At 35.8% G+C, this 27,475-nt stretch overlaps 3 protein-coding genes across 3 annotated transcripts; 2 read left to right on the top strand and 1 right to left on the bottom strand.

Moving 5' to 3' along the window:
* The first annotated feature begins 442 nt into the window (after positions 1–442).
* Positions 443–2,045, top strand: LOC130716186 (uncharacterized). Its single transcript, XM_057566391.1, has one exon. The coding sequence runs from the start codon at positions 636–638 to the stop codon at positions 1,845–1,847; it is 1,212 nt and encodes a 403-aa protein (XP_057422374.1). The 5' UTR covers positions 443–635; the 3' UTR covers positions 1,848–2,045.
* Positions 2,046–7,184: 5,139 nt separating this feature from the next.
* On the bottom strand, positions 7,185–14,196 carry LOC130716185 (zeaxanthin epoxidase, chloroplastic-like). Its single transcript, XM_057566390.1, has 16 exons — positions 13,577–14,196; positions 12,072–12,234; positions 11,816–11,890; positions 11,507–11,607; positions 11,304–11,419; positions 10,600–10,811; positions 9,951–10,042; positions 9,692–9,806; positions 9,494–9,597; positions 9,162–9,207; positions 8,966–9,030; positions 8,778–8,864; positions 8,426–8,468; positions 8,244–8,332; positions 8,081–8,165; positions 7,185–7,618 (listed from the first exon to the last, which is right to left on the bottom strand). The coding sequence occupies exons 1-16, from the start codon at positions 14,080–14,082 to the stop codon at positions 7,538–7,540; spliced, it is 1,980 nt and encodes a 659-aa protein (XP_057422373.1). The 5' UTR covers positions 14,083–14,196; the 3' UTR covers positions 7,185–7,537.
* Positions 14,197–23,660: 9,464 nt separating this feature from the next.
* LOC130716106 (uncharacterized) lies at positions 23,661–26,699 on the top strand. Its single transcript, XM_057566297.1, has 4 exons — positions 23,661–24,657; positions 25,331–25,673; positions 26,082–26,163; positions 26,370–26,699. Exons 1-4 carry the CDS (start codon positions 23,994–23,996, stop codon positions 26,562–26,564), a joined length of 1,284 nt encoding a protein of 427 aa, XP_057422280.1. The 5' UTR covers positions 23,661–23,993; the 3' UTR covers positions 26,565–26,699.
* Positions 26,700–27,475: the final 776 nt, after the last annotated feature.

The raw sequence follows: 27,475 nt of genomic DNA, 5'->3' as shown, positions 1-27,475 counted from the left end.
ATCAATAGAAATAATGGAATAGACAAAAAAAAAACTCAGTGAATTAATTAAAAAGCGAATATTAATTGCACCCCATGTTAGCTTTTGTAGTGTAAAACAACCTATTGATAATGTAGCCTAACAAGTAAAGTTGGTAGATAGTTGAACTCCTTAAACATTTAGTCGAGAGTTTAAGTGTATAAAAAATAATTTATTAAGAGATTTATTCACTTAATACAATCTTCAATCCTTAAAAGTACATGAATGCAAACTAAGATTCAAAATACTACTAAATAATTGTAGACAAAGTTTTTGAGTTAAGTTACCATAATTCTAAAACTAAACTAATTTAACCCAAAATTTGTTGTGGCCCAAACAGCTATCACCCATCATCATCTTCATGTTAAATGCAATTTACAACTATAATGTTGACTAAAAGGGAGAGGAGCAACATGGGGAAAGTGAAACAAAAAGAAAGTAATAGCAAAGCTCCAACATAGGTCCTATTTTTAGGTCCTATAAATAAGCAACCTTACCTTACTCTTCATGGCAAAGTCCTTCAACCATTCAAAAGTACTTCACCGCCTCTAACGTTCTTCTCTTCTCACTTCTTCTCTTTTCAAATTTCAAACCAAACACAAACTAACTCATTAATCATGGTCGACGTGGACCGCCGAATGACCGGTCTGAACCAGGCTCACATTGCCGGTCTAAGAAGACTCTCAGCCCGAGCCGCCACCGTTTCCGCCGCCGCCACCACCGTACGCAACGGCCTTCTCTCCTTCTCACCTCTCGCCGACAAAGTCATAACCCACCTCCGCACCTCCGGCATAGAGGTCCAACCGGGTCTCTCCGACGCCGAATTCGCCCGCGCCGAGGCCGAGTTCGGCTTCGTCTTCCCACCTGACCTCCGAGCCATTCTCGCCGCCGGTTTACCCGTCGGCGCCGGATTCCCCAACTGGCGCGCCGCCGGAGGCGCGCGCCTCCACCTCCGGGCATCACTGGACCTCCCAATCGCGGCGATTTCGTTCCAAATCGCGAGAAACGCGCTCTGGGCACGGTGCTGGGGTCCGAGACCCGCTGAACCCGAAAAGGCTTTACGGGTCGCGAGGAACGCGTTGAAGAGAGCACCCCTCTTGATCCCAATCTTCAACCACTGCTACATTCCCTGCAACCCTTCCCTCGCCGGAAACCCCATCTTCTTCGTCGACGAAAGCCGCGTGTTCTGCTGCGGTTTCGACCTCTCAGATTTCTTCGACCGTGAGTCACCGTTTCGGGGCTCCGAATCGGAACCGGGTCCTCTTGTTCTCAAGAAGCAGAGATCCGTCGCTGAGAAAACAAAAACAACCTCCGTTTGCTCCGCCTCCGGGTTCCAACGGCGGAGCCTCGACGCCGGAGGGAGGACGCCGAGATGGGTGGAGTTTTGGAGTGACGCCGCCGTTGATCGTCGCCGGAGATTTTCTTCATCGTCGGTGACGGAGTCGGAGTCGCCGGAGAAATTCTTCGATGTGCGGCGGTGGGAGCTGCCGAAGTGGGTGGAGGATTATGTCGGCGGAATCGGGTCGGTTTTGAGAGAAGGTGGGTGGAGCGAATCGGATATATCCGAAATGGTGGAGGTTTCGGGTTCGGGCTTTTTTGAAGGTGATATGGTAATGTTGGATAATCAAGCAGTGTTGGATGCTATGTTATTGAAAGTGGATCGGTTTTCGGATTCGCTTCGAAAATCCGGGTGGAGCTCCGAAGAGGTTTCGGATGCTTTGGGATTCGATTTTCGATTACCGGAGAAAGAACGACGACCGCCTATGAAGCTGTCACCTGAACTGGTCCAGAGGATTGAGAAACTGGCAGAATCGGTTTCCCGGTCATGATACAATGGGAAATTGAATTGCATTTGTAATTTTTTTTTTTTCATTTATTTTTATCAGCAATAGAATTGAGGGGGAAAAAACATTATCCTGATGACATTGGTGTTTGTACCCTGCACTCTTTGGTAAGGAGAACTGGGAAATTGTATTGTAACATGAAACCAAGTGCACAAAATATATAGATAATTGCTTAGTGTTCAATGTTCATAATCATCCTCCTATTCATATTCATAAAAAAAAAAAAAACAATTGTTATTATACCATTTTTTAAGGTTTTATTTCATAGATATGTAATTTGGTCTATATAAGCTTCAATAACCTCTGGTTACTATCAGAATGGAACAAATGTGAAATCAAAATGGTGTGAATGAAAGTAGGGATGAGAAAACAAAATGGCAATGTGTGGGTAAAAAGTGGTGCAACTTCTTTCTGTGATGGAAAAAGAATTGACAAAGGACTATACAGTAATATAAATAAATATTCTTGTTTTGTTTTGGAATCAATTTTCTTTGGAATTTGAAAAAGGATGTGCAAAGGTTTTGGGCGTTTAGCTTTTAAGAGACAGAAATGGGATACATGTGTTGGTGTCTAATTTGGTTGAGAAAGGTGGATACACTTTGCAAGGTGTATCCAGATTTAGGCAGGGAAAAGACATAGCCAGAGAGAGAGAGAGCCAAATGTTTATTTTGAAATGAAGATTGGAAGGTACTGAGGAAAGAGATCAGGGACCCCATGATTAAGTTGGGGAAAGATCAACCCAATTTCCGTACCACTAAATTAAACAAGATGCATGAGGGGGTGTTTGCTATCTTTGTTTTTGATAGTTTCTTAGCATCTTCTCAGAATCAATTATCAGGTTGGGATAATGAGAAATGAATATGAAATTTTATTATTGTTTTTGCTTGTGTGTAAACAGATGGGAATTGTATTTGTCTTTTGCGCAGGTGCTCATGTGATAGGAGCGTGGGAATGATCCGGGGGAAAAGGATTCCAATTTCAAATATTTTTGAATCTAACTAAGTACTTCTTCAGTAATGTACCATTATTATAGAATTGTTACATCGTAGGCTAACGGGTCAATAACGTTTACAATTTTATCATAAAATTGCATACGATCTTCACCCCTCAAAATTTTGATGTGTGGTAAAATTTGCTAGGTAATGTGGATGATTAAAATAAAATCATAATCCACTTGAAGTTCACCTTCATGGATGTATTTCTTTGTATTTTCACATTCTTTGTATATTGGGCAGTATACCTTATACTTCACATCAATATATATTACATGACTTATAAAAAAAAAATGAAGTTGATTGGAGTGTTCATAGTTGGGGTTGGTTCAATTTTTCCGGAAAAATCCATTTGATTCAACATTTGTGATTTTGTCACTTCATTGTCCAATTAATTTTTCATTTTTTTTAAGGTGTCACTTCATACTCCAACTTTTAGCAGTTTGGATTGAATTGGATTGGATTTCTTTTTTTTAAAGACACAATAAATACATTATTATAGTATATGTCAACGTTATATCAATTCAGTAATGCCTAAAGTGATTCATATTAAGGTAAAAAAAACTAGTATTTAAATAGAAGACACGAACACATAATTACATTTGCATGTGTCTCAAGCAAAGCACCAAAATCTTTTGATTTTGCAACTACATAATTCATGAAATAACTAAAACATATAAAAATATATAGCATAAAGTTATATAATGTATATATTTAAGTATGAATATATGATATATGTATGAATAAAATTATATATATTTGGAAATATTCGGTTTGGAGGCCATGGAAATTCTACTAGGTCTTTCGCATGTGCTTGATACTCTTGTGAGAGAGTTGGTGGTGGAAATAGATTGTGAAAGTGTGTGAGGGAACTGCTAAAGTCTCGGTATAGTGTCATGTATTTAGGATTTGGTGAGGGAACTGCCAATAAAAAATAGTTTTTTTTTTTCGGTCCATTCAGTTATCGGGCTTTTTTATCAGTTTTTCGGTTTTAATCAGATTGGTTCAGCTATAAACACCTTTAAGTTGAGTCGTATCATGTGGAGTTCAATTATGCAAATGAAAACGCAAAGAAATTCCACAACCATTAATATGACCTTTATCTAATCAGTGGTGATTCCTGGACCACCAAAAGGTGTCCAGACACCAATTTTTGTGGCGGTTTAAGACCACCACAAAGTTGCAACCTTGAAAAAAATGCATTTGTTTGCAGTTTCACAATTTTGTGACGGTTTAAAACCGCCACAAATATCGGTGTCCAGGGGTGTTTTTACTGTAGCGTGGTTTACTAATTTTTTTGTTATCTAATAGCCTAATTTTTTTGAATAATTGATTGTTTGATATGGTATCAGAGTCTCTATAATCAAGCAGTCTGGAGTTCGATCATTGTCACGCTCAAATCTTCTAATAAAAATGAATCAAAGCACATAGTAGTTGAGTCTGGCATTTTCCACACTTCAAGCCCACACGGGCAAGCTCAAATGAGCTCTTACGTCAAGACACGTGTTAGAAATAATAATATGAAATCATTCATATGACTCTTACCTTTTAATTGAAGCTATTGAGATTGTTGTTTAACCGTAAGGATCCACTAACTCATTATCTTAAAATTTTGTGCTTAAACTTATGTTCTTAATCTCTTGGCCCAATGTGGAAACAATCACACATTAGCCCGTTTTGTTACATAACCCAACAATAACTCAAAAGTTTAATATGGAGCTGTCTAGGAATGAAAATCATTACTTTAAAGGAGCCGGACCCGTATGCTCACCACTGATCTTACCTCCAAAGTTTGGAGAAAACATCTGCCTAATTATGTGGTTTATCACTTAATGAGAGCCCTACAGTTTGTATAGAACACAAGTAATTAAAATAGGCAAATCCAAAAGCAATCAATAAATGCTACTACTTAGCTAAGGGTTACTCATCCCTGCATTTGCATTTGCATATGCATGATGACTCTTAAGTCTTAATCCTGAACCCCGACCGTTAAAATCGCCTTCACGTTCCACCGCATCAACATCATCCCTTCTTCCAGGTGCCACCACCTGCATTTAATATCCATGACTATATAATAACTCACCATGTATTATTCGGTATGGGCCTTCAGATCTTCCATCGTTTCTGTCTTCTGTGTCTATGGGCTTCCTATCACAAACACGAGATCTTAACCAACAGGGAACCCACACTTGGGTCCACGTGATTCATCTGCAACCCCCTACTATTCTCATCACAGCCATTGATCAAGGGGTGATTGATGTCAGTGATGTGATGGAATGCCATGGACGGTGGTTGTGAATTGCTATGTCAAACTTGTCTTTGTCATGTGTGTCTAGTGTGGGAAACTTGTCTTATTTTTGTCTCCTTTCTTATAATTTTAATTTGCAACATTATTTTGGTCAACATAATAAGATTGTGTTAGCAATTCATATCATTTTTTTCATTTGGAAAATGAGAAAAGTATACCAGTGATTTCAATCCAACATGTAGGTCATGGTTGTAAAGACTTGATTAATCTGTCGATTGACATTTCAAGTTCGAAGATTTGTGTTGTTCTTCGGTTTGTGTTTATGCAAGAGGAGACAATATCGGCATGGCATGGACTCTAATTAACAATAAACAGCTAGAGGGAGCAGTTGAAATTGTAGATGGTGACTAATCTTGTTAATATTAAGACAAGCCTGCCAAAATTTTCAACTATGTTATGCTCTGCTTATTATATGTCAATTTCTTCAAAGTGCATTATTGTAGGACCAAAATTAGCGTCCGTGCTAGCTAGTGACAATAATCCTTGAGAATTGGTAAATGGCACCAAACGAATTAATGGCATGTTTCTTGTTTTGTTTTGATTGAGTTATGTCCAAACAACACTTAGAAACAGTCACTCCATCATGAGTTGTTAAATTGTTATAGTTATATTGAGGCTGCAAAAACCTCTTGGTTCAATTTCTCCATCTCAGGAATAAAAATTACAACTATGTTGTGCTCTGCTTATTATATGTCAATTTCTTCAACTTAATGGTACCAAATGAATTCATGGCATGTTTTTCTTCTTTGGGCTACTGGCATGTTTCTTTTGAACATGAAAGTATTGATAGACATCTACTTTCTTAAGACATCCTTTAGACATACTACTTTGTGACAGTTTTTAACCGCCACAAAGTATTGTTGAGTTAAATACTGTCACAAAGTGAATGTTTCAAGTGTTCTTGAATAATAGTCAAAACAACCCTTAGAAATAATCATCATGAATTGTTATAAACCATGGAGGTTGCAAAAACCCACTTGGCTTAAATTGCACATATCTTTTCAGGTCATATAATGACTCTAACTCTTTTAGGGTGTCTTACAAAAAGTTTATTTGAACTTATCTTATAGTATATGCGTTTAAAAAGTTACACAAATGTTTGATTAAGCTTATAGTAATAATTTATGACAAATTTACAAGTTTTCTTCAACTTATTGTAATAAACTTAGCCTATGAATAAGTGTTTATACATACATATAAGTAACCTCTTTGGAGCGTATTTTGATAAGTTTTTCAAGTATGTTTTTTTTAAGCATTCGTGGATTTATTAGATTAAATCAAAGAAAGATCACGGTCCAAGAGTGGATTAGCCTCGGAAGGAGATTCTTCCACCCAAACAAAGTTCCCAACAGAAAAAGACAACTTGGCGAAATAGTCTTTCACACAATTGCCTGAACGGCTTACGAAAGTAAAATCAAGAACATCAAAATGTGAAACTAGAGCAAAACAATCAGCAAGAATGGACGCCACATAAGAAACTCCTCCCATGGGGTGCTTCCAACCGGTAAAGAGTTGAAGACAATCAGTCTCCAAACAAAGTCGACGGAAACCAAGCTCTGTAGCCAAAACAAGAGACCAACGCAAAGTAAGCACTTCAGCCACAAGAGGAGACAACATCTCCACCGGAGTTGAGCATGCTGCAGCAAGCACTTGACCTTCAAAATCACGAGCAATCATCCCAAAACCTGCCTTCTTGACCTTCAAGCACTTGACCTTCAAGTATGTTTCTCTATAAATAAACGCTTATTAACATGCATTAAGTAAGTTGAGTATCCAAATGCACCAGTAGCAGAGTGACAATTTAGCACACTTTAGCAAGAATTCCACATCCCCTTTCCTTACTTCCTTGGATTCTTCCTAAAAGACTTGTTTCAATTTACAACATGCGAGGATCAAGAATAAGGATCAGTTACAGATTTTAACTTTGCTAAGCCTTTCCCTTAAACAGAGCACGGATCCAACACAAGAAGAGATAGAAAGAGATTGTAGACAGTTGAAATTTTATTTTTGAAAGGAAGACAATTGAAATTGCTCCTTATATTAATAGGTAAACATGTCCTTTTTGTACATCACAATTAAAAGTATGAAAATTTCAAAGCCAGGCACTATGTACTATGGTAACTCCACTCATGACTCAACATTAAGCATGTGTAAGCTTATAGTACAAGCCATGATATAAATGCCTCTATGTCTAAAACATGTCATAACACAAGTGTTGAATGGAGTGCCTACTGCCTATGGACTATGGTAATAATCAATTTATACACAATCAATTTATAGTACACTTCCCTGAAGGAATGCAGATTGTGCTCCAACTGCAAACGTGTGTTGTATAAATTTTCTGTAACGTACAATTTGTAACTGAACAAAATCAATCATACTCCCTGCAAAATCTTTGTCCTTTCTTCCTCAGAGACTCTTGGAGCTGTTCTTGTCACCTTAACACGAAATGAAACCTGCAAATAACTCATGATCAGACATCATAAGTAATGCAGCATTTAAAATAAAGCTGCATTTTTTTCAGGCAAGGACAATGTAATTGATATGCATAAAATGATTATATGTCAGTGGATGAACAGAAGCATTTATCTCAAGATAAATGAGCAGGAAAATGTCACTTGCATAGTTTTTCTGCATTTAAGTATAAGTAACTGTTGATATTAAGTGTGAGAAAGGGATAGAGTAACAATAGTAATCTGAGATTGAACCTTCCAAGTACTGGTAATAGGAAATCAAACAAAAATTAATGATCAAACTGCAAACCTATTCATGGAAAGCAAATGCCAACCATGAAAACTGGTATTGGTACATTTGTCATATGGCATGCAAACACCTAATATACGTTTCTAGAATAAGCAAGTGTCAAACATGAAAATTGCAACTAGATTTTAGGACATTTATAAGGGATTGACTATCACCTTTCTAGAACCGAACTCAAGAACATCAGATGGATGGATACGAGCAGGGTAATTAGGAGGTACCCGGTACCGCTTTCCTTCAATGCTGAAAACACAATAAGAATGATATTACATTCATTTTTCAAGAGTTTATAATATGGTACTTTCTATTTACTTTACTTACTCAGAGATCCATGTTCCATGTTCACTTCGCAAATCAATCAAGAAGAAGCCACCGTCCTTGTAGTTAATTCGAGCATGCATTGGAGAAACCTTAAAAAGATAAACTATTAGTCCTGTTGCAAGATGTTGAAGAACAATACGCGTGGAAACATGTTAAATTCAGGTCATGATGAAATGTGCTACCTGGGGCGAAGGTATTGTAACTGAAGTGCCTTGCAGCTCACTCCTGCAATTATAAAAAACATATCAGAAAATGAACCGAAATTAATATATATATATATATATATGTGTGTATATATTGTGAGATAATTAAGAATGGAACAACGCACACTAATTGGTGAACAAAAAGTAAAATCATTGCTCATGTTTCAAATGGCACATTCAAAATCTGTTACTGTAAGAATATAAAGAAATTGAATACTTTAAATAGTAAATCATTTCCCAACATATTCCTCTTTATTATCTCTTGCATAATAGGTAAAACTTAAGAACTATTATATCACCACAATGTAAGTAGGTACAACTGTAGGCATACCCGATTATGCAGGGTTTCATCTCATTTTGACTTATACGTATGGGTTCTGAATGACCTGTTTCATCCCCACATGGTAATAAAGTCCACCTATAATTCAAACAAGAAGGATGAACATAAAATTATTTGATATACATATATGGTAAGAAATAAGTAAAAGGCCATAATCAATATTTAAAGTTTAAACATACTCTCCATTAATAGCACTCTCAAGTGCATCATCATCTTCGAACCATCTGCGTAACTGGTCATTTGCCTTCATATATAAACCAATCCCTATTAGCATCCAGATCATAACAAATCTAATAGACATAACCATATAAATTACAAGGTACAATTTCTTCTCAGCAGCGAAGTACAAAGGTAAACTATAACTGAGCAACGTACTTTGTCTGAGAGCCTGCAACTTAGCGGTCTTCCTTCAAGTTTGGAGCTGCAGAAGTGTAGTTGTGTTTCGTGTTGTAAGTAATCCAATTGCAGAAGTTTACATTTTATTATGCAAAATATTTCTGTCTTGTTGACAGTAAGGTAAAAACTGAACATTGTTTTCAATATCATCAGTTTCTTGGACTTCTCATCAATTTTTTTTTTGCCTATTGGCTCAGCTTTCTAGCATGCATGTTGAATGAGAGGACTAGAGTAAGTGAACCTCCAGATATCAATTTCAATAATTAATAGTGTAAGTCTTCAAGCAAAATATAGTTGGCTCCCATCATTACCTATTTCCACCTAAAATCCAGTCCAACATATACGGCATAAAAATGTCAACGAAAAACCTTCCTCCAACTCTTCCAGGATGTGGTATGCGAAACTTTGTCAAAAACTGCAAAGGAAGGAAAGAAATTAAAGAATATCTATTTGAAGAGACAACTTCACTATATTCTTCATACTATTATTTGAAAGATTTAGGTTGCTACCTCTAAAGGGCCAAGACCAACACCCAGATATGCCTTGTAGGTAGAAGCCATCAGAGCTGCCATTCTAGCCATTCCATGAATAATGGCGACTCGTAGTCTTCTTTCTCTCTCGTAGCTGGAAGAAATCATGGGAAAGGGATGAAAAAAGAGAGAGAAAGGAACCAATAGTCACCAAAGAGATTTACTGTTGAACCAGCTGATTTAAAAATGATGAAAGAGTAACTACTGGACCATGGTTGAAAAGCAAATGGTACATTACCTCCTTAGGGATGAATCAATTTCAATTGGTGACCCTGATCTAATACTTTGTTCCCATGCATTGTCCAACTCCGATGCAAGTTGATAACTGTCCTGTAATGATAAAATAAGCAAGTAAGAAAGGGTTTTTTTTTGTCTCTGTTGCAGTTTTTGATTGAGTAGCAGTCCCCTTCTTTGTAAATAGGAAATATTTTGATTTTGAAATGTTTCAGTGAGCTCTGCGTATATCAAACAGTGACATGGAGATAAAGTTGTTTATCTCAACAGCCTTTCAAGGAAAAGAATTAAAAACTTCAAGAAAACAAAGCCACTGGAAAAGGAAAAAGTCTGTAATATGGAAGTCCAGAAAATCAAAGAGATAACTGAATATGTATTTGGTCTAAATACATCAAAGTCGCTGAGTCTAATCAAAGAATAATAATCTACTACCTTATTATTAATCTATTTAGCTTTTAGCGATGTACATACAAGAGTTAGTCTTCTGTTGAAATTTTTCCTGCACAATATTTTCTGTTAAATACTTTTTCTTTTTTTCTCTATGAATCTATGTTTTTTTAATTAAAAATAAAGTGATGTGTTACTGTAGCTAATAATGTTATCTTTTGTCGAGAGAGGGTGATGGGAAAATACCAGATAAAAGAATATTATACCTCAATGGCCATGCATCCTCCTTGGCCCAGATTTGGCTGCATGGCATGGACAGAATCACCAAGCAAAGTCACACGACCCTTTCCCCATTTCAATGTAGGTATCTTGTCATATATGTCCCGTCGCAGAATTGCCTCTTCTTCCGTGGCGAGTATCAGATCTAGTGCGTTGTCACACCAGCCCTCAAATATACTAAGTAACCTTTTCTTTTTTCCTGCTCCGTAGAAAGAATTAAGAAATTAATTTTGTGATTTAACTTTTTCTCTCTTTGAAAACGATAAAAAGTAAAGATACACTTTCAGTATTTTTCAATATTGTCCAATTTCTATGTTTCCAATGCTAATATTACTGTTATAGTACCTAGTCAATCTGTATAGCAATCGTCATATTAATACCATTTAATAGAAATCGGGAGTCCATTCTACTGCATTTCAAGGAAGATGGAATAGATTCAGAAATCAATGAAGAAATGGAGTCCAGTATAGAATGGACTTGAGTGGTATTTAGGTGCATCTCTGTATTTTAACATGCTATCGTTAACTATTCTCAAAATATGTGCCCTTAAACGCTGAGATGACGATGCCATGAGCATCGCTCTCTACCTTGTTTTCTGCTTTTCCACATATAAAGTTTACGATGGAGAACTTAACATTTACAGAGTGTGCGCTTATAAGGAGCCAAATCTCATACACATAAAGAAGCATACCATTGGCATCATCAGCACCACCAGCAGGTTCGTTGTAAAAAGCATACCATTGCATTTTTCCGCCCCCAACATCTGATGATACAAAGTATTGTTTGTGTCCCAAGAATACTCGGTACCTTGAGCAAAGAAGTTCGAGTAAGATCATAGAATTATTGAGAATACAGTCAGATAAAATTGATTAATAGGAATGCAAGCCAACATACCCAACAGATTCAATGTCAGCAGGCACAAAATCTGCAATACCAGTATAACAAGTATAGCCAGAGTAAACAGCTTCTGTTAGCCCAAATAACTGTTTTCTCACCTATTCAGCAAAGAACAAAATAAGATTAAGTGCCGAATTTTTTATTATATGGATTTCCTAGAAATAGAATGAAAAAAAGAGTTAATCATTTCACAATGGAAAAACAAGTCAAACACACATGATCTCATCTGTGCTCATTATGCTAAGTTTGAGATTTACTCTCTTATCAGAAAAACTAATTGCTGATGAATAGGATGGGAATTAAGACCTTGGACCATATACCATCTGCCCCAACCAATAGATCTCCTTCGTATTTCTCACCATTCTCAAGCTCAACTGTTACCTGAAATTGTGGAATGCTGGATTAGAAGACAAGTAAAGGTAAACTGTAAAGTAAACAATATTTAATCACATTAATTTGCAAATGTATATTTAAGAATAACGAAATAAAGCTTCAGAAAATGCATGTTTTAATTGATATCAATAGGGGGAGAATCTTCAAAATAAAAGCTTTCTCTAATTACCTTGTTTCCATCATCCACAAAACTAACAACGTTACTGGCATTCATAATGATATCATCCCCAACTGCACGAGCAAGGATCCCTTGTAAAACCATTCGACTAATAACTCTTGTGACTGGAAGCCCACGTTCCACTGCAGGAGTGAATGTATCAAACTTGACATACCTGATGACCGACCACATATCAATCCATTGTACCAGATGTTGAAATTTGATAAAGGATACTGAAGAAAATATCTTTTGAATTGATATTAAGGAAAAGAGATTGTTGTTTGAGTGTAATAAAGAAAAAGAGATTGTTGTTTGAGGATTTACATTAACAGAACTCTCCTTTGCATAATTGCTAGAAGTAACTATATGTTTAGCTCCACAGTATATCCTATTGAACCCTTGAGCTTTGTCAACATTACAGATGAAAAATGTATTTATCAAGTGTAATCAATCTTATTGGCAAACAGGACATTAATATATTTTTAGCTAGGAATCTAGGGCCACCGACACAAACAATGATAAACATCAAAATTTGCATACATTGGCAACTATAAATAATCCGACTATTCATGTCCCGCAGTTAGGCTTTAAATTTTCAGTTTTGCCAAAAGTTTCTAACCAACCAATAGTATACTGTCAAGTATCAAACACCATCTGTCCTAAAGTTGCTGAAAATGGGTATAGATGTCATGTTACGAACATACTACATAGTTGAAACAAACCAATTAGTTTTTTGACGGTCTATGAGGCAGAACTAATCTAAGAATTTAAGGTACTCCCCTCATAAACCTAGAGTAGTCCTTAGGCTGAGTGCTCCTCCAACACATATTTTCAGATGTTGTCTGAAGAGGAAAACTATATATCATATAATTATCAAAACTGATAGATATTGATATTGCTGAAAATAGGGAAATTCCTCTTGATTTCAGAACACAATAGCAGAACTTTGAGGATCTGCCAAGCATCTCCATGCCTAAACGCCCCGAACTATCACAAATGACTAGACACCCTTCCCTCTCAGTCACTAACCCACTAACTAACTAACTATTAACCGACAGTATCTATCAAAACCCATCTGAGTGCATGTTTGGAAAGCCTTCTACAATTGATTCTAAAGCCCAAATCAATCATGGAGAGACCTTCTGCGTGTCAGAATTGATTCTGAGGAAATAAAAAAAACTGACCGAGACATGCTATAAATGTTCACACTTAAGGGCTACATATAGACCTAAAGAAGCCAACCAAATAACCATGGTTATTCTAAGTTGGAACAAGATAATCCAAAATCTCAAATTACTATGAAATTAAAGATCTTAAATAAATAAAAATCAATAATCCAATAGACATCATGCAGTACCCACCCCAATGTTGATAAATCCTCAAAATTTCAGTTCTTCTGCTCTTTAACATAAATCAAACCAGTCAGTATGAATATTAATATCTATCATACTTCTAAGGTGAAAACAAGAAGATAATAACCACACTTAAATACAGATGATTATGAACATTTAATTTACCAAGAACCAGAAACCCCATCCACAAGCCCATTGATTCTATCACCAGTGATGCAACCAAGCCTCATAACTTCATCAGCAACATCAGGATCAATAGCTTCCAAAGCAGCCAAAGCATTACTCTGTATCTGAATTGGACCCCTGTACTGTCCTTCCCCTCTCACAGCACTCAAATCCTTCTCAAACACCACAACCTCAAACCCCTTCTTCTTTGCAGCCAAAGCAAAAACCAACCCACCAATCCCACCACCTGCCACAAGCACCCTCAGCTGCTTCTTCTTCTGCGGTGATGATGCAGCTGGTGGAGCCTCACGCTCTGCCACTGCAGCTTTGACATGGGTCACCTTCTTCCCCTGCTTTGTTGCTCTGTTTCTTGTTCTTCCCAAGCGATGGACATAGCTGAGAAAAGGTGAAGTTTCCAGTGAATGGTCTTTGTTGGAAGGAACTGAGAAATTGGTTCTGGAGAAAGCTGCTGTTGAGGGATTGAGAGAGTTGTAGCACAAAGCCATGGTTGCAGCAGAAGCAGAACAAGCTTGGGAAATCAGCTCAATTGTGAGTTTGAGTTTGTGGTGGGCATGTTTTTCAGAACATAATTATAGTTTTGATATTTGAAACCATGAAGATATAGAAGTGGACAAAAATAAAAGACAATTTCTTCACAAACAAAATTTTCATTTATAATTTTCTGAATATTATTAGAATTAAGAGGTTCAGATTTTGACAATTTATGACATTTCTGATAAGGTAGAAAAAATCAGATCACTAGAATTGGTGGTTTGAAGTTGCAGCCCCTACAAATATCAGTACATGTCAAAGTCAATTCAATTGGTGGTTTGAAATTGCATTTCTTTTATATGCTTTTTTTTAACAAAAGTTTGTCGACTCTCGCTTGAGCTTCGGTTGTCATCACGGGTCAATGCATGCATTCGTGATCATAGGTTGTTCATATAGATATTTAAGGATTAAACACACAATTCTTTAAAGAAAGTAAGAAGTGGTTTGTCCTTACCAACTGAGTTAACATGAGCTAGAATATCTCTAGTATGTTATAATATTTTAACAATTAATATTTCAGTTGCAGAAAAGGTAGTAAGAGAGAATAAAAAGTATTTTTAATAGTATGTCGATTTTCAATTTTAGAAATAAGAAAATACTATAAAGCAAAGAATAATAATTTAAGGACAATGATGATCAAAGGGGTGAACTGTGGCTGGTAGTGATGAGTGAGTGTGACAGACACATCTTAATTAATTGTGGTATTAGATCATATATATGCGGGCGTATGTTGTAAGCTCACCCACGTATGACAGTCTGATTTGTGAACCAGTGCAATATCAAAACAACAAGTTCAATTGGCTTCTGATATTTGCCTATCTGGATAAGGACTTTTTATCCATTAGCTAGCCTTTTACTATTTTATTTTCTAGAATATTCCATTAGTTTCACTTTTTAGTAATTAAAAAATAAAAGTTTAAGTATGCATTTTGTTCTTTTCAAAATTAAACTCCAAAGTTAGAGACATATTGACAAGGAGTAGTGTTAGAGTGAATATGTCTTAACTCTATTATCTTAGTTTCTTTATATAGGATTAAGGGTGCCTTTTGGGCTTTAAGTTCGGGAGTTACATTTAGAGTGATTTATTAGGTTCTCAAATGATATAGTGATTAAGTCAGTGACCATGGGGTTTGGCTTCCAACCAGTGTTAGGTTGCAGTGTTGCACCCTCTGCTGATAAACAAATTTTGAAGAAGCATGCGGTAGTTTACTAGAATGAGGCTAGTTTAGCCTTAGATACCAAGTTTGGTGCCATCACTAAATGGAACGAGGATCTGACAGCTGGTTAAGCTAATATGATGCCGGGTCGGGGAGTACCTCCCACACTTGTCTGGGACAAGAGTGGGGAGAAAGGTCACTCAATAGTAAATGACAAACCGATATTCATATTCATGAACCTGTTGTTGAGCCTTGTTTTGTAGGTACACATGGCAATAGACAAGGAGACCAATATACTAGCACCTACAATCATGGATGGAGGAACCACCACAATCTCTCATGGAGTAGTAAACAAAGAGTTCCTACACAAAGCACCTATAGGTCCCCTCATATGCAAAATCAGGGCCAAAGGCACGAGGAGAGGAGGCCAAGCTTGAAGGATCTCTTAATTTAGAACATGAACCAAAGCATTGGAGACTCAGATCACCAACATAGCCACCATACTCTCTCAAAAAGCATCGATACATGTTCATCCCAACAAAAGTCAAGAGCAAGAGAAAGGAAAAAGAATCACACTTAAGTGGACCAGATAGAAGCATGTTAGAAGTGGAAGTGTCGCCTGAAGAGGAAAGAGATACTACTACTGAAAGGAGTCTGCAAGTGGAAACGACTGGTGGAGAACGCCAAAGTTAGACCTCTCGCTTTAGCAGGCAGTCCATTACATGTCCTAAATGAACATACAAAGGATGTCTTGATAGGAGTAGACAATTCATAGTAGACTTCGCAGTACTAGACATAGAAGAGGATGCAAATGCTCTAATCATATTAGGGTGGCCCTTCCTGAACACTGATGATGCACATATCAATGTGTGTCAAGGGATGATGACATTCAAGCTGGGGATGAGGAGATAAAAGTATTTGAACCCAAGAATCCTTCAGACTCAACTGGATTTAACCTTGTGCAGCACAACAACACAAGTGTGGGAAATGAGGGTGCCATGGACACATGTGAAGTTACTGATAATGGAATGAGTTGTTTCGTGAGCGAAGCAGACAAGCTCCTCCAAATGAGCCTAATATGAAGTTGATGCATTGAAGCTCTCAAGTTTAAAAGATTGAGAGCTTTATATCCTTTTATTTGCTTTCTAGTTTTTATCTTCATGTTTAGTTTTTCATTTTTATGTATTCTAATCATCACTGTCTCATACACAATGACACTATTCTCATGGCAATGGTAATTTTATTTGTTTTAGTCTGACTGTATCTCTTAAAGACATGGTTGCGGTCAGTTTAAAAAATTTATAAAAAGAAGGCTTAATTGCAGTTTTCATCCCTGATGTTTGACCTTTGTGCAATTTGAATCCCCTTTGTTTAAAACGAGCGATTTTAGTCCACAGACTTTCAATTTGTGTCAATTGGATCCTGCCGTTAGTCTACCGTTCAATTGAAACAGAAGTTACATACGTGGCGCTCATTAATGACGTGGCTCTGACACATTTAACCACTCAGATGCCACCTGGACTCCACGTAATACAAAATAAAATTAATTAAAATTCTAAAAAATAAAATAATCATAATTTTTTTATTTTTAATTTAATCAAATCTTTAATCTCTAATCACTCTCCATCTTCATATCCAATAAATCAACACCAAAAAGATCTGGAAATAAGTTTCAGAAGTAACAACAAAACAACAAGTTATAGAAATTCCAGAAACAAAAATCAACTTTTCCCCTTCCTTCGCCCAAATCTAGGAAAAAAAAATCCAGAAAGAGAAAAAAAAATCTGACATCAACCACCATCTCCATCTTCATCTCCATCTTCATCTTCATCCCAATAACACCAAAAACCTATTTCCATAAATAATAAGTCGCTCTCCTTGCTGTGCGTCCAAGATCCTTTCCTTTTTACGGTTTTACCCCATTCTCACTCCTTTTTACCCCTATTTCGTCTGGAGAGTGGTTGTAAGAACCCAGATCTGAAAGAAGAAGAAAGATGGGGGCCATTTGTCTTTTGTATTCGAAGAACCCAGATCTGAAACAATTGCGCCAACTTGAATAACAATGACCACAGGAAAGGGAATTGCGAGAACAAAAAAGAAATCAGAATCAATAGGAAGTTGAAATAAATTAAAGCAATCAGTTTTTGTGAATCGAAGAAAGATCTGAAGCAAATGAAATAGGTTTTTATCTTCATTCAAGGCTCGATTGGTTGAATGAAACACTCACAATCCTTCGTCCTTTCTGCTTATGATCACGGCTTTTTTGGATTTTGGTGAAAATGGTCGAAGAAAGATAATGAAGATGGTGGGATGCAGATGATAGAAGATACATTAGATTTTTTTTTTGACGTTCAATGATTAAAAATTGAAAAAAAAAATAGTTTATGTAGAATTTCATTTTTTTTTTCTTTAGTTTATTTAGTGATGTATCATCTTTTTTTTTTTTGAAAAGGTGATGTGTCATCTTTGGTGGTGTAATTAGCAAAAAAAAAAGAATCTATATAAGAATATTCTGTTTGGAATTTAACGGAGACTAACAGTAGGACTCAATTCGCACAATTTGAAAGTTCGTGGACTAAAATCGCTCGTTTTAAACAAAGGGGATTCAAATTGCACAAAGGTCAAATATCAGGGACGAAAAATGCAATTAAGCCTAAAAAGAATAAAAAAGTATCATAGTCGTGCATCCTTTGTCAGCACAGGAGTACCTATAAAATGTGGGAGAGTGGAACAAGCATTGTACACCCCATTCCTGCAGAAATCTTCTTCAACCTCCCCTTAATACTCTCAACTTCCTTCCATACTCATTTGAATCTACATCTTTTCGGGCTTCATTCCTACATTATTTCTAGAAAGTTTTACATGTCCTAACTTCATTTCATGCTTCATATTTTAGTTATCAATACATTATAGGTTGTTAGGAGTTATTCAAGTGAAAATTGGAAGTAGGAATTCGAATTGTCAGGTTGCTCGCGCATGACCATGTCCATGCTAAATGATTGGCATGATGATGCCCATTACAGACATAAGAAGGCTCAATTGAGCAAGGGCGTAGCAATGCTCAACATGCATGTGCTTAAACGTGACCTCGCTCGTGGCTAGTTAAGCACTATTATGGCCCTTCTCTATCCCAAATCTCAAACTTTTTCTATGTTTCCCTATTTTCAAATAGTTTACAAACAGGATAGAGCAGTAGCCACTTATTCCATCTATGCAAATGTAGATTAGAGAAGTGTTGAAATAGTTTCAAGTCTATTTCCAGGAGCTGCAGTCCTACTTACTTCACCGCACCAAACACTTCGATTAGACAGAGCTGAAGTGTTTGGACATCGTTGATGACCTATGTCCTTTCCTTAGGACTATCGGTTGGGAGAGAGTAGTAGGACATGATCGATGAGGCTACCTACAAGCAGATCACAGTGCATTTACTGGCCTCCTACCACCAGTATGTGGTGGACATAGAGCGCGGTATGGGCAGAGACAACTCTGATACACCACCACTCCATAGACACATGGCCTCATTCTATTTGATGGGTCAACTCTAATAGATCACTCTAGCGAAGTTCAACATATGGCTAGGTTTCCAGGTTGTTGTAGCGCTTGATCTATGAGGACAAACAGCTTTTGAGACAGATTCCGAAGGATTGAGGTGAAACCTTCATTTATCAAATTTCGTAAGTCCTACCGCTAAATCAACGAAGTGAGCTTGTCGTCAATGGTCCCAAACAATGGTTGTTCTGTAACAGAAGGTGCAGTCATTGTTAGTGAAGGCACCTATTTGGTAAAGAGAACCTCCCAACCAAAACACTAGTATAGCTCAAAGAAAATGGAATAAAGAAAACACAAAAAAAAAAGATAGCAAAGCTCATTTTTCTCATTAATTAATTCTCAGATAATAATAGTTTATTCCTTCATATCAATTCTCAAATAGAGAAAGCCCAACAAATTGCTCAATCTATATAAATAGAGAAAGTTAAATGTTGGCTCATTTAGTAGAAGCCTTTATTTTTGTCAAACAGTAGAAGCCTTTTAAATAAAATTCTTTAACCAAGCTGGCTTCTTAGTCATCCTCTTGGGCTTGTCTGCAGCAGATGGCCCAACGCCAACATAGTAGAAAAAGCCAACATCTTCAAAGTAGTTTCCATAACCATCTCCAAAATAGAAAAGGAAAACCAACTATGTTTGGAAGATTTAAGAGATGGTGGCGAACTTGTCCCTGAAAGTACTTCCCAATTATTACCCAAGACTAACCATAACATTGACAACCTACCAGAAACAATATACATTGATTCAATTTGAGTCAAAGCTCAATCAATTAAGAAGACACTGAATGACTGAAGGCAAGGAAACCAAATGATAAAATGAAACTTGTTCTTTGATACCAAATCTAAAATTTCCAAACAAGAGTTAATTCACCTCCAAACAAGATACATTAAAGTGAATGTTTACCATCATTTCCAAGCAAAATGCCCTGCTTGCCAACCTTTATATCAGGGCCATCCTTAGCATAAGGGATTCTATATAAACCTTTTCCACAAACAGTACATGGAGATGGTCACCTCATCATCTCAACTATGAGGAAGAAGGATCATTAATTCATTTCCTCCAACATCTAAAATAGGGGTAATCATGAAACAGATTGCTTCGAGTTTTGAGTAAAATAGAATTCAGACCGGTAAAATTAAATTGGTTTGGTTTGATTTTCAAACTTTTTTTCCAACAAATCCTAATTAACCAAACCAATTCGATTAAAATCATTTTAGTTTGGTTTGAGCTTCAAGTTAGAATATAAAAATTAAATCATTATATTTTAAATTTTTGTCTATATATATAATTATCTTTTATGTAGAAAATTTTAAATTTTACATCACTATAAGTAAAGTAGTTCGTTGCTTAATAATTTTATAGAATAATAAACTCAATTCTAAATGTTAGATTTTACTTAATAACTGTTAATAAACTCAATTAATTCACTCACCGTCTAAAATGTTATGGCCTCCCTATAATTGACAACATATGGATTTGTTGGATGAAATTAATTGGATACTGAAGCTGGAACCCACCTTTGCCGACAAATGGAATCACTCAATAGAGAAACCAATCTTTTTTGGTCTAACTAAATACAACCAGGATCTTTGTGTCAGTTCATTTTCTGCATTTAGTACATTTTTCCGAAACATCATTATATTCGAGTATCATCTAATCTAATTACTCTTATTTCTTTTATAAAAAAAAGAACATGAACTTGTTTAAAAAGTTAATGAAAATTAACTACTTTTGGTTTAATAATGGATTTATTGTAGTTTTTTTTACTGAAAATTAAATTCACTTCAGAAGAGTTCTATTAATATGGATGAGTAACTTCATGAGGAGTTGTTCTCAGGGAGAGGGTTTCAGTAGCTGCATTTGTGACTCGAATGGGAATTGGTGTATGAGCTTCTATGGATCTTGAAAATGGAGTTGCTGGCTATATATATTTGAAGCTAGGCTTCAAGGTTGCTAGGGAGAAAAACTTCAAATATGTTATTTGCCAAACAAATGAGCCTTCGATGAAGCATACATTTTCAACGTTAATTTGGGACATCATGATAGAATGTTAATTTTTGTGGTTCATAACTTCATATATACTTTTGAGAAGTTGGGTGCTCGAGGACCATCCTTTAGTAGTCTCACTTTGTCCTTCTACTAGATTAATTAGATCAGTTTCTTATGAGTAATGTTAGGGACTTAGGGGTGTCTTTTTTTAGAGTGCTTAGTCGTGTAGCTTTGTGTTAGTTTACTTTTGTTTCTTTTCTTTTTCCTGATTCTTTTGGCTATTAGCTCCCTTCTGATATAAAAAAAAAAAAAAAAAAAAAAAAAAACTTGTATACATTTTTATTTATTTTTTAGCACACAATTATTCTTCAGAAAGACAATTATATTTGAAGTAGGAATATCTCAACTAGAGTGTTTTCCAGTCATAATACCTTTTTTTTGAACAGTTTTCCATTCATAATACTTGAACTTATTTGAATATGTACTTAAATCAATCACCCGATATTTATTTTATTTTATTTCAATGATTAAAAATCAATTTTTTATCAAAATAATTAACAGTTAAAACAGATAAAATCACTTTTTAATCAAGAAAATTGTCTCATTGGCCTATTACTTTTTAGGTAAAAAAATAATTTAAAAACAACTCCAACCAGAGAGTTCTATCGTCCGTCGTCTATAGTGGTTATATCTTACTCAAAAATAATAACCTCATTTAGAGTATATATTGGTTTGAAAAGATTACAACAAGAACATATAAACAATGTATAGACCAATAAAGTGTTCGGGGTCTAGTAGTAGTTAAGTTAGCCCTCAAGGTGGACACAAGTTCAAATTAAAAAAAAATCATTTATGAGAAGAGACATTTATAAGTTTTCATATGAGTGATGACTCCACAAAAGGTAGAAAAAAAGGGGTAAATATTACATTCATCTCTCTTGAAATTTGTCATTATTGCACTAATCTCTTCTCTAGTTTGCAAAATGTAAAGACCTCATCATTCATATATAATTTAGAAGGACAGAGAAGTGTCGAGTGTTATAATAATAAATCTTAGGAGATGTTAATACAATGATAATATACTTCATAGTAGATTAGTGCAATATGCTCAATAAAGTAAGAGTAGTTAGTGTTTTATTGTGTAATAGAGGGGAGCTCATTGCAATTTCGATAAACAATTAAAATTAGTATTATTCCCCCTTCTTTTAGAAAATGTTGTAATTAGTCCTTGAAGATGAAACTCAAAGAATCTTATCTAATAGTAATTAAATTTAAATTCTACATGTAATTAATAATTATATCAATTTAAATTCATTCATTAAAAAATAAAGACCATCCCCCTCCTTCAAAATTTTTAATTTTCACATATATAATGTTGATGTGAGCTTATTTGAAAATTATATAAATGAAAACTTATTAATTTTTTTACTTTGACAATTTTTTTTTTTTATCAAGACCATGCTCCTCCCATCAAATTGTTTTGTTTAACCATGTCCGAACTGCCTCTGCGGCCCACTGCATGTGAAGGCATTTGGAATTTACACACGACATGACAAGTGCAAAGGTGGGTGGTGTCTTGGAACTCTAAATAATCAAAATGTTTCATACCTCATCTCCACGTCCCTTTCCCAACCGCTTCCTTCTTCCTAACACATTATTTATTTTCCACAAACATATTTGTATACACTATACACCATTTTTGTTAGAAATTTGGGTATGATAATCCTGGAAAAACTTCGAAGAATTGTGTTCGTACACTTTCCGAATAAAGTATTTCGACCCTATTTTTGTCTGGGTTCACGAAATCCTTGTTGGGATAATTCTTGAAGAACAATCTGCTTCTGGCAATAGAGAACATATCAGGAATGTAGAGAGAAATTATAGTTTCTGTTTTCTGTATTCAAAACTGAGGCCAAATGACTCCTTATAAAAGAGTTTGTTTCAGAAACCGAAAAACGGTTAATAAAACAGAATTATTTTTCGAAAAATTTCAGCCAGGCCCCTTGGAACCCGCAATCTAATCGCAGTCAATTATGCGTTGGCTCAACAAGCGTGCACTCCGCACTACCCTAACTCATTTCCGAGCTTAACGCATAATCGCATCGGCCTATAATAAATCACATTACTATTAAAATCCATTGATTATACTAAAATCACCAACAATTTTTACTGCAGATACAAGAGATGTTGTAGGGGTTAAAGTTTTTTATATAAACCCTGTTGTAGTTTGTAGGGTTATTGTAAGTGTTTGTCGTATGCTAATAAAATGGTATATATACATGCTCTATTTTCCACCCACAATGAATTGTCCGCTCTCTCCCTAACCAAATGCTTATTTGACTAACGTGACATGTCTACCCTCACAATGTCCACATTCTAGGAATGTTCATCCAACCACAAAACGTTACTCCAAACCGATTATCCCTCAGAGCCACTGCACAAAGATAAAGGTTGTCTTAACGTTCTGATACAAAGTGAAAAGAAGAGAAATAGGAAGAAGAAAAAATATGCGATGTGATATGATTAATATAGAAAATAGAAAACATACATAGAAAATAAAAAAGAAAATAAAGTGATAGAGTGAATGAAACATAATTTTTATTTATCGCAAAAATGTGTATGAGTAACTGTTAAAATTCTCTTATATAATAGTATTATGTTGAGATTTTGTAATTTATATGATAAAAAAAATATAAGTAAAATATTTTGGATCAATTTATGAATAAACACTTGTATCAATTTTTAATTTATTTTTATGAACTTATTAAATTAATAATGACTTTGCTATAAGCACATCCTAATTATTTAGCAATAATGTCACCTTCTTCCTCAACCTTTTACAATCGGGAGTACGTCGTTCCTCTTCCATCAACGCTTTCTCTAGAGTGCTTTGACTAGTTCAATCACTTTTCTAGTTTCAAGCTTAGTTGTTACAATTATATATTAATTCATTGCACAACTCCCAGTTAGTTATCAGTCTCTTTTGCATTGGTGTAACCTTTATTATTCATGAAGCATGACCGGTCAAATTTTAATGTGGTTCCTTTTTGGGCACAAGGAATCTGATCAGATTTAAGTACCACCGAAACATCAACCTCAAGCTCAACTGCTCAAGTAGTAAAAGTAGAAACAGGGAAAGAAAAAGAGTAGTAGTATAGTACCTCTGCAACCAAATGGAACTCTCTAACTCACTCAGCAGTGACATGAAGAACACCTCATCTTCTTCCTCTTCCCATAACCATGGCAGTTTCCCAAGCCCAGGTGCACCATATTACAGGGAAAGAACCAGAGATCATCAGAATCAAAAGGGGTGGAGCTCAGAGAGAGTATCAAATTCAAAGCTTAACAACTTCAGCAGAAGACACACCATGTCTGGGCTAACACCCTTCAATTTCATTGGTGGAGGAAGAACAATGCCTTCTAAATGGGATGAAGCTGAGAGGTGGATTTGTAGTCCAGTTTCAGCAGCTGAGAGCAGAAGAAGAAGCTCACGTTCTCAGCTTCAGCGGCGGCCAAAATCTATAAGCGGCCCAATTGTGCCTCCTCCTCCTCCTGGAGTGGTGGCGGCTAACTTCTACTCACCTGGAATCCAACATCGCCAAGGCTTTGTTGTGAGGAACTTGATGGTGGGGTCCCCTTTCTCCACTGGAGTGCTGGCACCGGTTGCTGTTTCTGTCCACCATTATTATGACCCTCATGGACATGATGTTGATGATGGTGTTTCTGTTTATGGGTGTGACATTGACAATGTTGGAATGCAATATGCTGGTCCTGTGCATTCATCAACCTCCACTGTACCCATGTGTTCTCAACTGCCACCATCTCCTCTCTCTACAGGTATTCAGGCACGCATATTTGAAAATTCTTCTAGGATTAATTCTGAAGTCGAAATTAATTCTGGAGACAAACTTTTACGAATAACTTATGAGTTTTAGAATTGATTTGAGAAGCTGATCCAAATATGTCATAAAAAACTATATTGCATATTCCATGTGTACACATGTATAAGATACTCTTTGTTTGTCATCAATATTTGATTATAGCATACGAAACTGATTCTAACAGCATGTGTGACTAGATTACAGGGGATAATTAATGCGCACCGCCACTGTGTTAGATTCAGAACAATATTGCCCAACAAGACAAATTTATTCATCAAAGAATGAGTGAATTTTTGCATATCTATGTTGTTTAATCATTCACTACTTTGATTTGGCAATGTAACTTTGGCCTTGGTTCATCTAGGACTAGGAGGAGGAAAATCAGTGAAAGTGTTTGACTATGTTATCTGTTTTTTCTCCCCTTAATCATAGGATAAGAGGGTCATCAGTCATCACTCACTAGAGCTTTTATATATAACATGTCTGGATCAGCAGAAGCTACTCACGTTAATTTCTTCACATAATTGATTTTGACTTTAAAATCAATTGTAGAAGGTTTTCCAAACATGCTCATAGTATTATATGTTCACTTCAACATGTTGAATACATTCTGTTATTTTAATTTACAGATGAGAAGCATGATGTATTGAAGAATGAGGAAACCCTGATGTCTCTTTCCGCAAGATGCGATAAAGGCACCCAAATGAGCCCTGAAGAAAGTGAGAATGACTCACATTCATCTCGAAAATCTTCTACCAATTCAGTCATGGATCAACAAGCTTGCCATTCTCCCAAGTTAGAAGTCAGGGATGTGCAGGTTGATTGTCAAGCTACTGTTGTGAGGGGGTCCAAGAGGCATTCAACCAAATTGACCAAAAAAGACTCACTACACAGCACAGACTCAAGAGAGAATAGTGCTGAAGCTCAAGTTACATGTTGGGATATTGAAGAGTCAACCTTAGACAATTCCAAGTATGTTTGCATAAATACTAAATATTATATTTTTCTCAAATTAAATGTGATTTGGAATATGATACCAGTTGAGTGCAATGTGAACGGTTTTTCATCTCAATTCATAAGAAAACTTATGTTCACTTTAACCTCAAAGTGAGTACTAATATCCGTTTATATTGGTGCCAACCGATATTTGAACAGTCCCTTTGGTTCCTTGACTTGGGGTTGCAGCAGAACAATTTCCTAATATAGATCAAAATTGAGGCTTCAAATGAATCCGAAAATTTAAGGCTTAGATTTTCAGTTCCTTAGATTATCATTAGCTAGACATTTGAATATCTCCAATATTCATTCAGAGAGCATAAGACATATGTAATATGATGCTTTTAGTTATGCATTTATTCATGAACTTCTGCTCTGGCGCAGGTTACAGAGAGAGGAGGCTAAAATCATTGCCTGGGAGAATTTGCAGAAAGCAAAAGCCGAAGCTGCAATACGGAAACTAGAGGTTTATTTTTCGTATTCATCATCATTTGTCTTACGTTTCTCACACCATGACAGTTTTGAGCCTAAAACAAATTAGTATCAACATTATCCTCATGTGTTGAAGTTTCACATGATATTCTCGTATTGAAATTTTGTGTTTATGTCTCCTGATTGATATCAAATAAGTGATAATGTCTTTCCTGATGATGATCATGTTTCTTGGCACAGATGAAACTGGAAAAGAAGAGATCATCATCGATGGATAAGATTCTAAACAAGCTGAGAAGGGCACAGTTGAAAGCTGAAAACAAAAGAAGCGTAATGCCTGTACAACAGGTTTCCAAGCTTTGCAAAGTATTTTCATTCCCCAAATATGTCCAGATATGGTCTCCAGGAACCTGCTTCCGTAGCCATGCATCATAGGTTATAAAATAATGTTACATTTTCTTAATGTCACTTGATGAAGTTGGAATGTGTTTATAAATAAGCCAAATAATCTTCACTTGTACCTAGATGTGTTACTTGTATATAATAAAACACAACGGTTTATGTGGTGGACGAACTTTCCTTTTATTTCTTTTCAAAGTATATGTTTCTTTTATTGTTCTTTATGGACAAAAACGTAGTCTAAGACGAAGAGTACTATGCTAGTGATTGAGACACCCAACCAATCCAGCAGAAGTGAATCTTTGGCCACAGTTGTGTTCTTTGGAAATAACATTTTTAAAAGAGATTTCCTTTACTAGCCAATGGATTTTTAACTCCAGAAGGTTAGATCACTTTATGAAGTGTAAATAATCACTCCATGAAAATATTGACAAACTAAATGTAATGTGTTAACCTTAATGAGCTAACTATTTAGCACGTGAAGTGCCACCATCTGAATGTATCTTTGTCAAACCCTAAATCAACTCTAAAGTTGGTTTCATCCAATTGTTTTTTTTTTTTTTTGATAGGCGGTTCCATCCAATTGTAATAGAGGGCCCTAGGGGAGGCAATAATACTCACATGCCACAGCACAATATAACTTTGTAATTTACGATACATATAATACTTATTTTGATACAATACAAATTTTTGTATATATTGCAATGCGAATCTAAAATGTATTTGATTACAGTTCACTGCCAAATCTTACAATTCAAAGTTGTGTGAATGTTACTCTTTAGTCCAACTTGTTTGAGTATATAGCTTGGAACTAAGCTGCCTTTTATCACTTTAGTCCAACTTGTTTAATAAGATCTAAGTATTAGCAAAATAATTTGGGTGCGTTTAATGGGCACCACTTGAGTAGGTGGTGTATCCATACACCACAAAAGTTAACCACAGGATAT

The sequence above is a fragment of the Lotus japonicus genome, chromosome 4 (genome assembly GCF_012489685.1).
Source record: "Lotus japonicus ecotype B-129 chromosome 4, LjGifu_v1.2".
NCBI lineage: Eukaryota > Viridiplantae > Streptophyta > Magnoliopsida > Fabales > Fabaceae > Lotus > Lotus japonicus.
The sequence above is the reverse complement of the archived record's forward strand: the minus strand, read 5'-3'. Positions and strand labels throughout refer to the sequence as shown.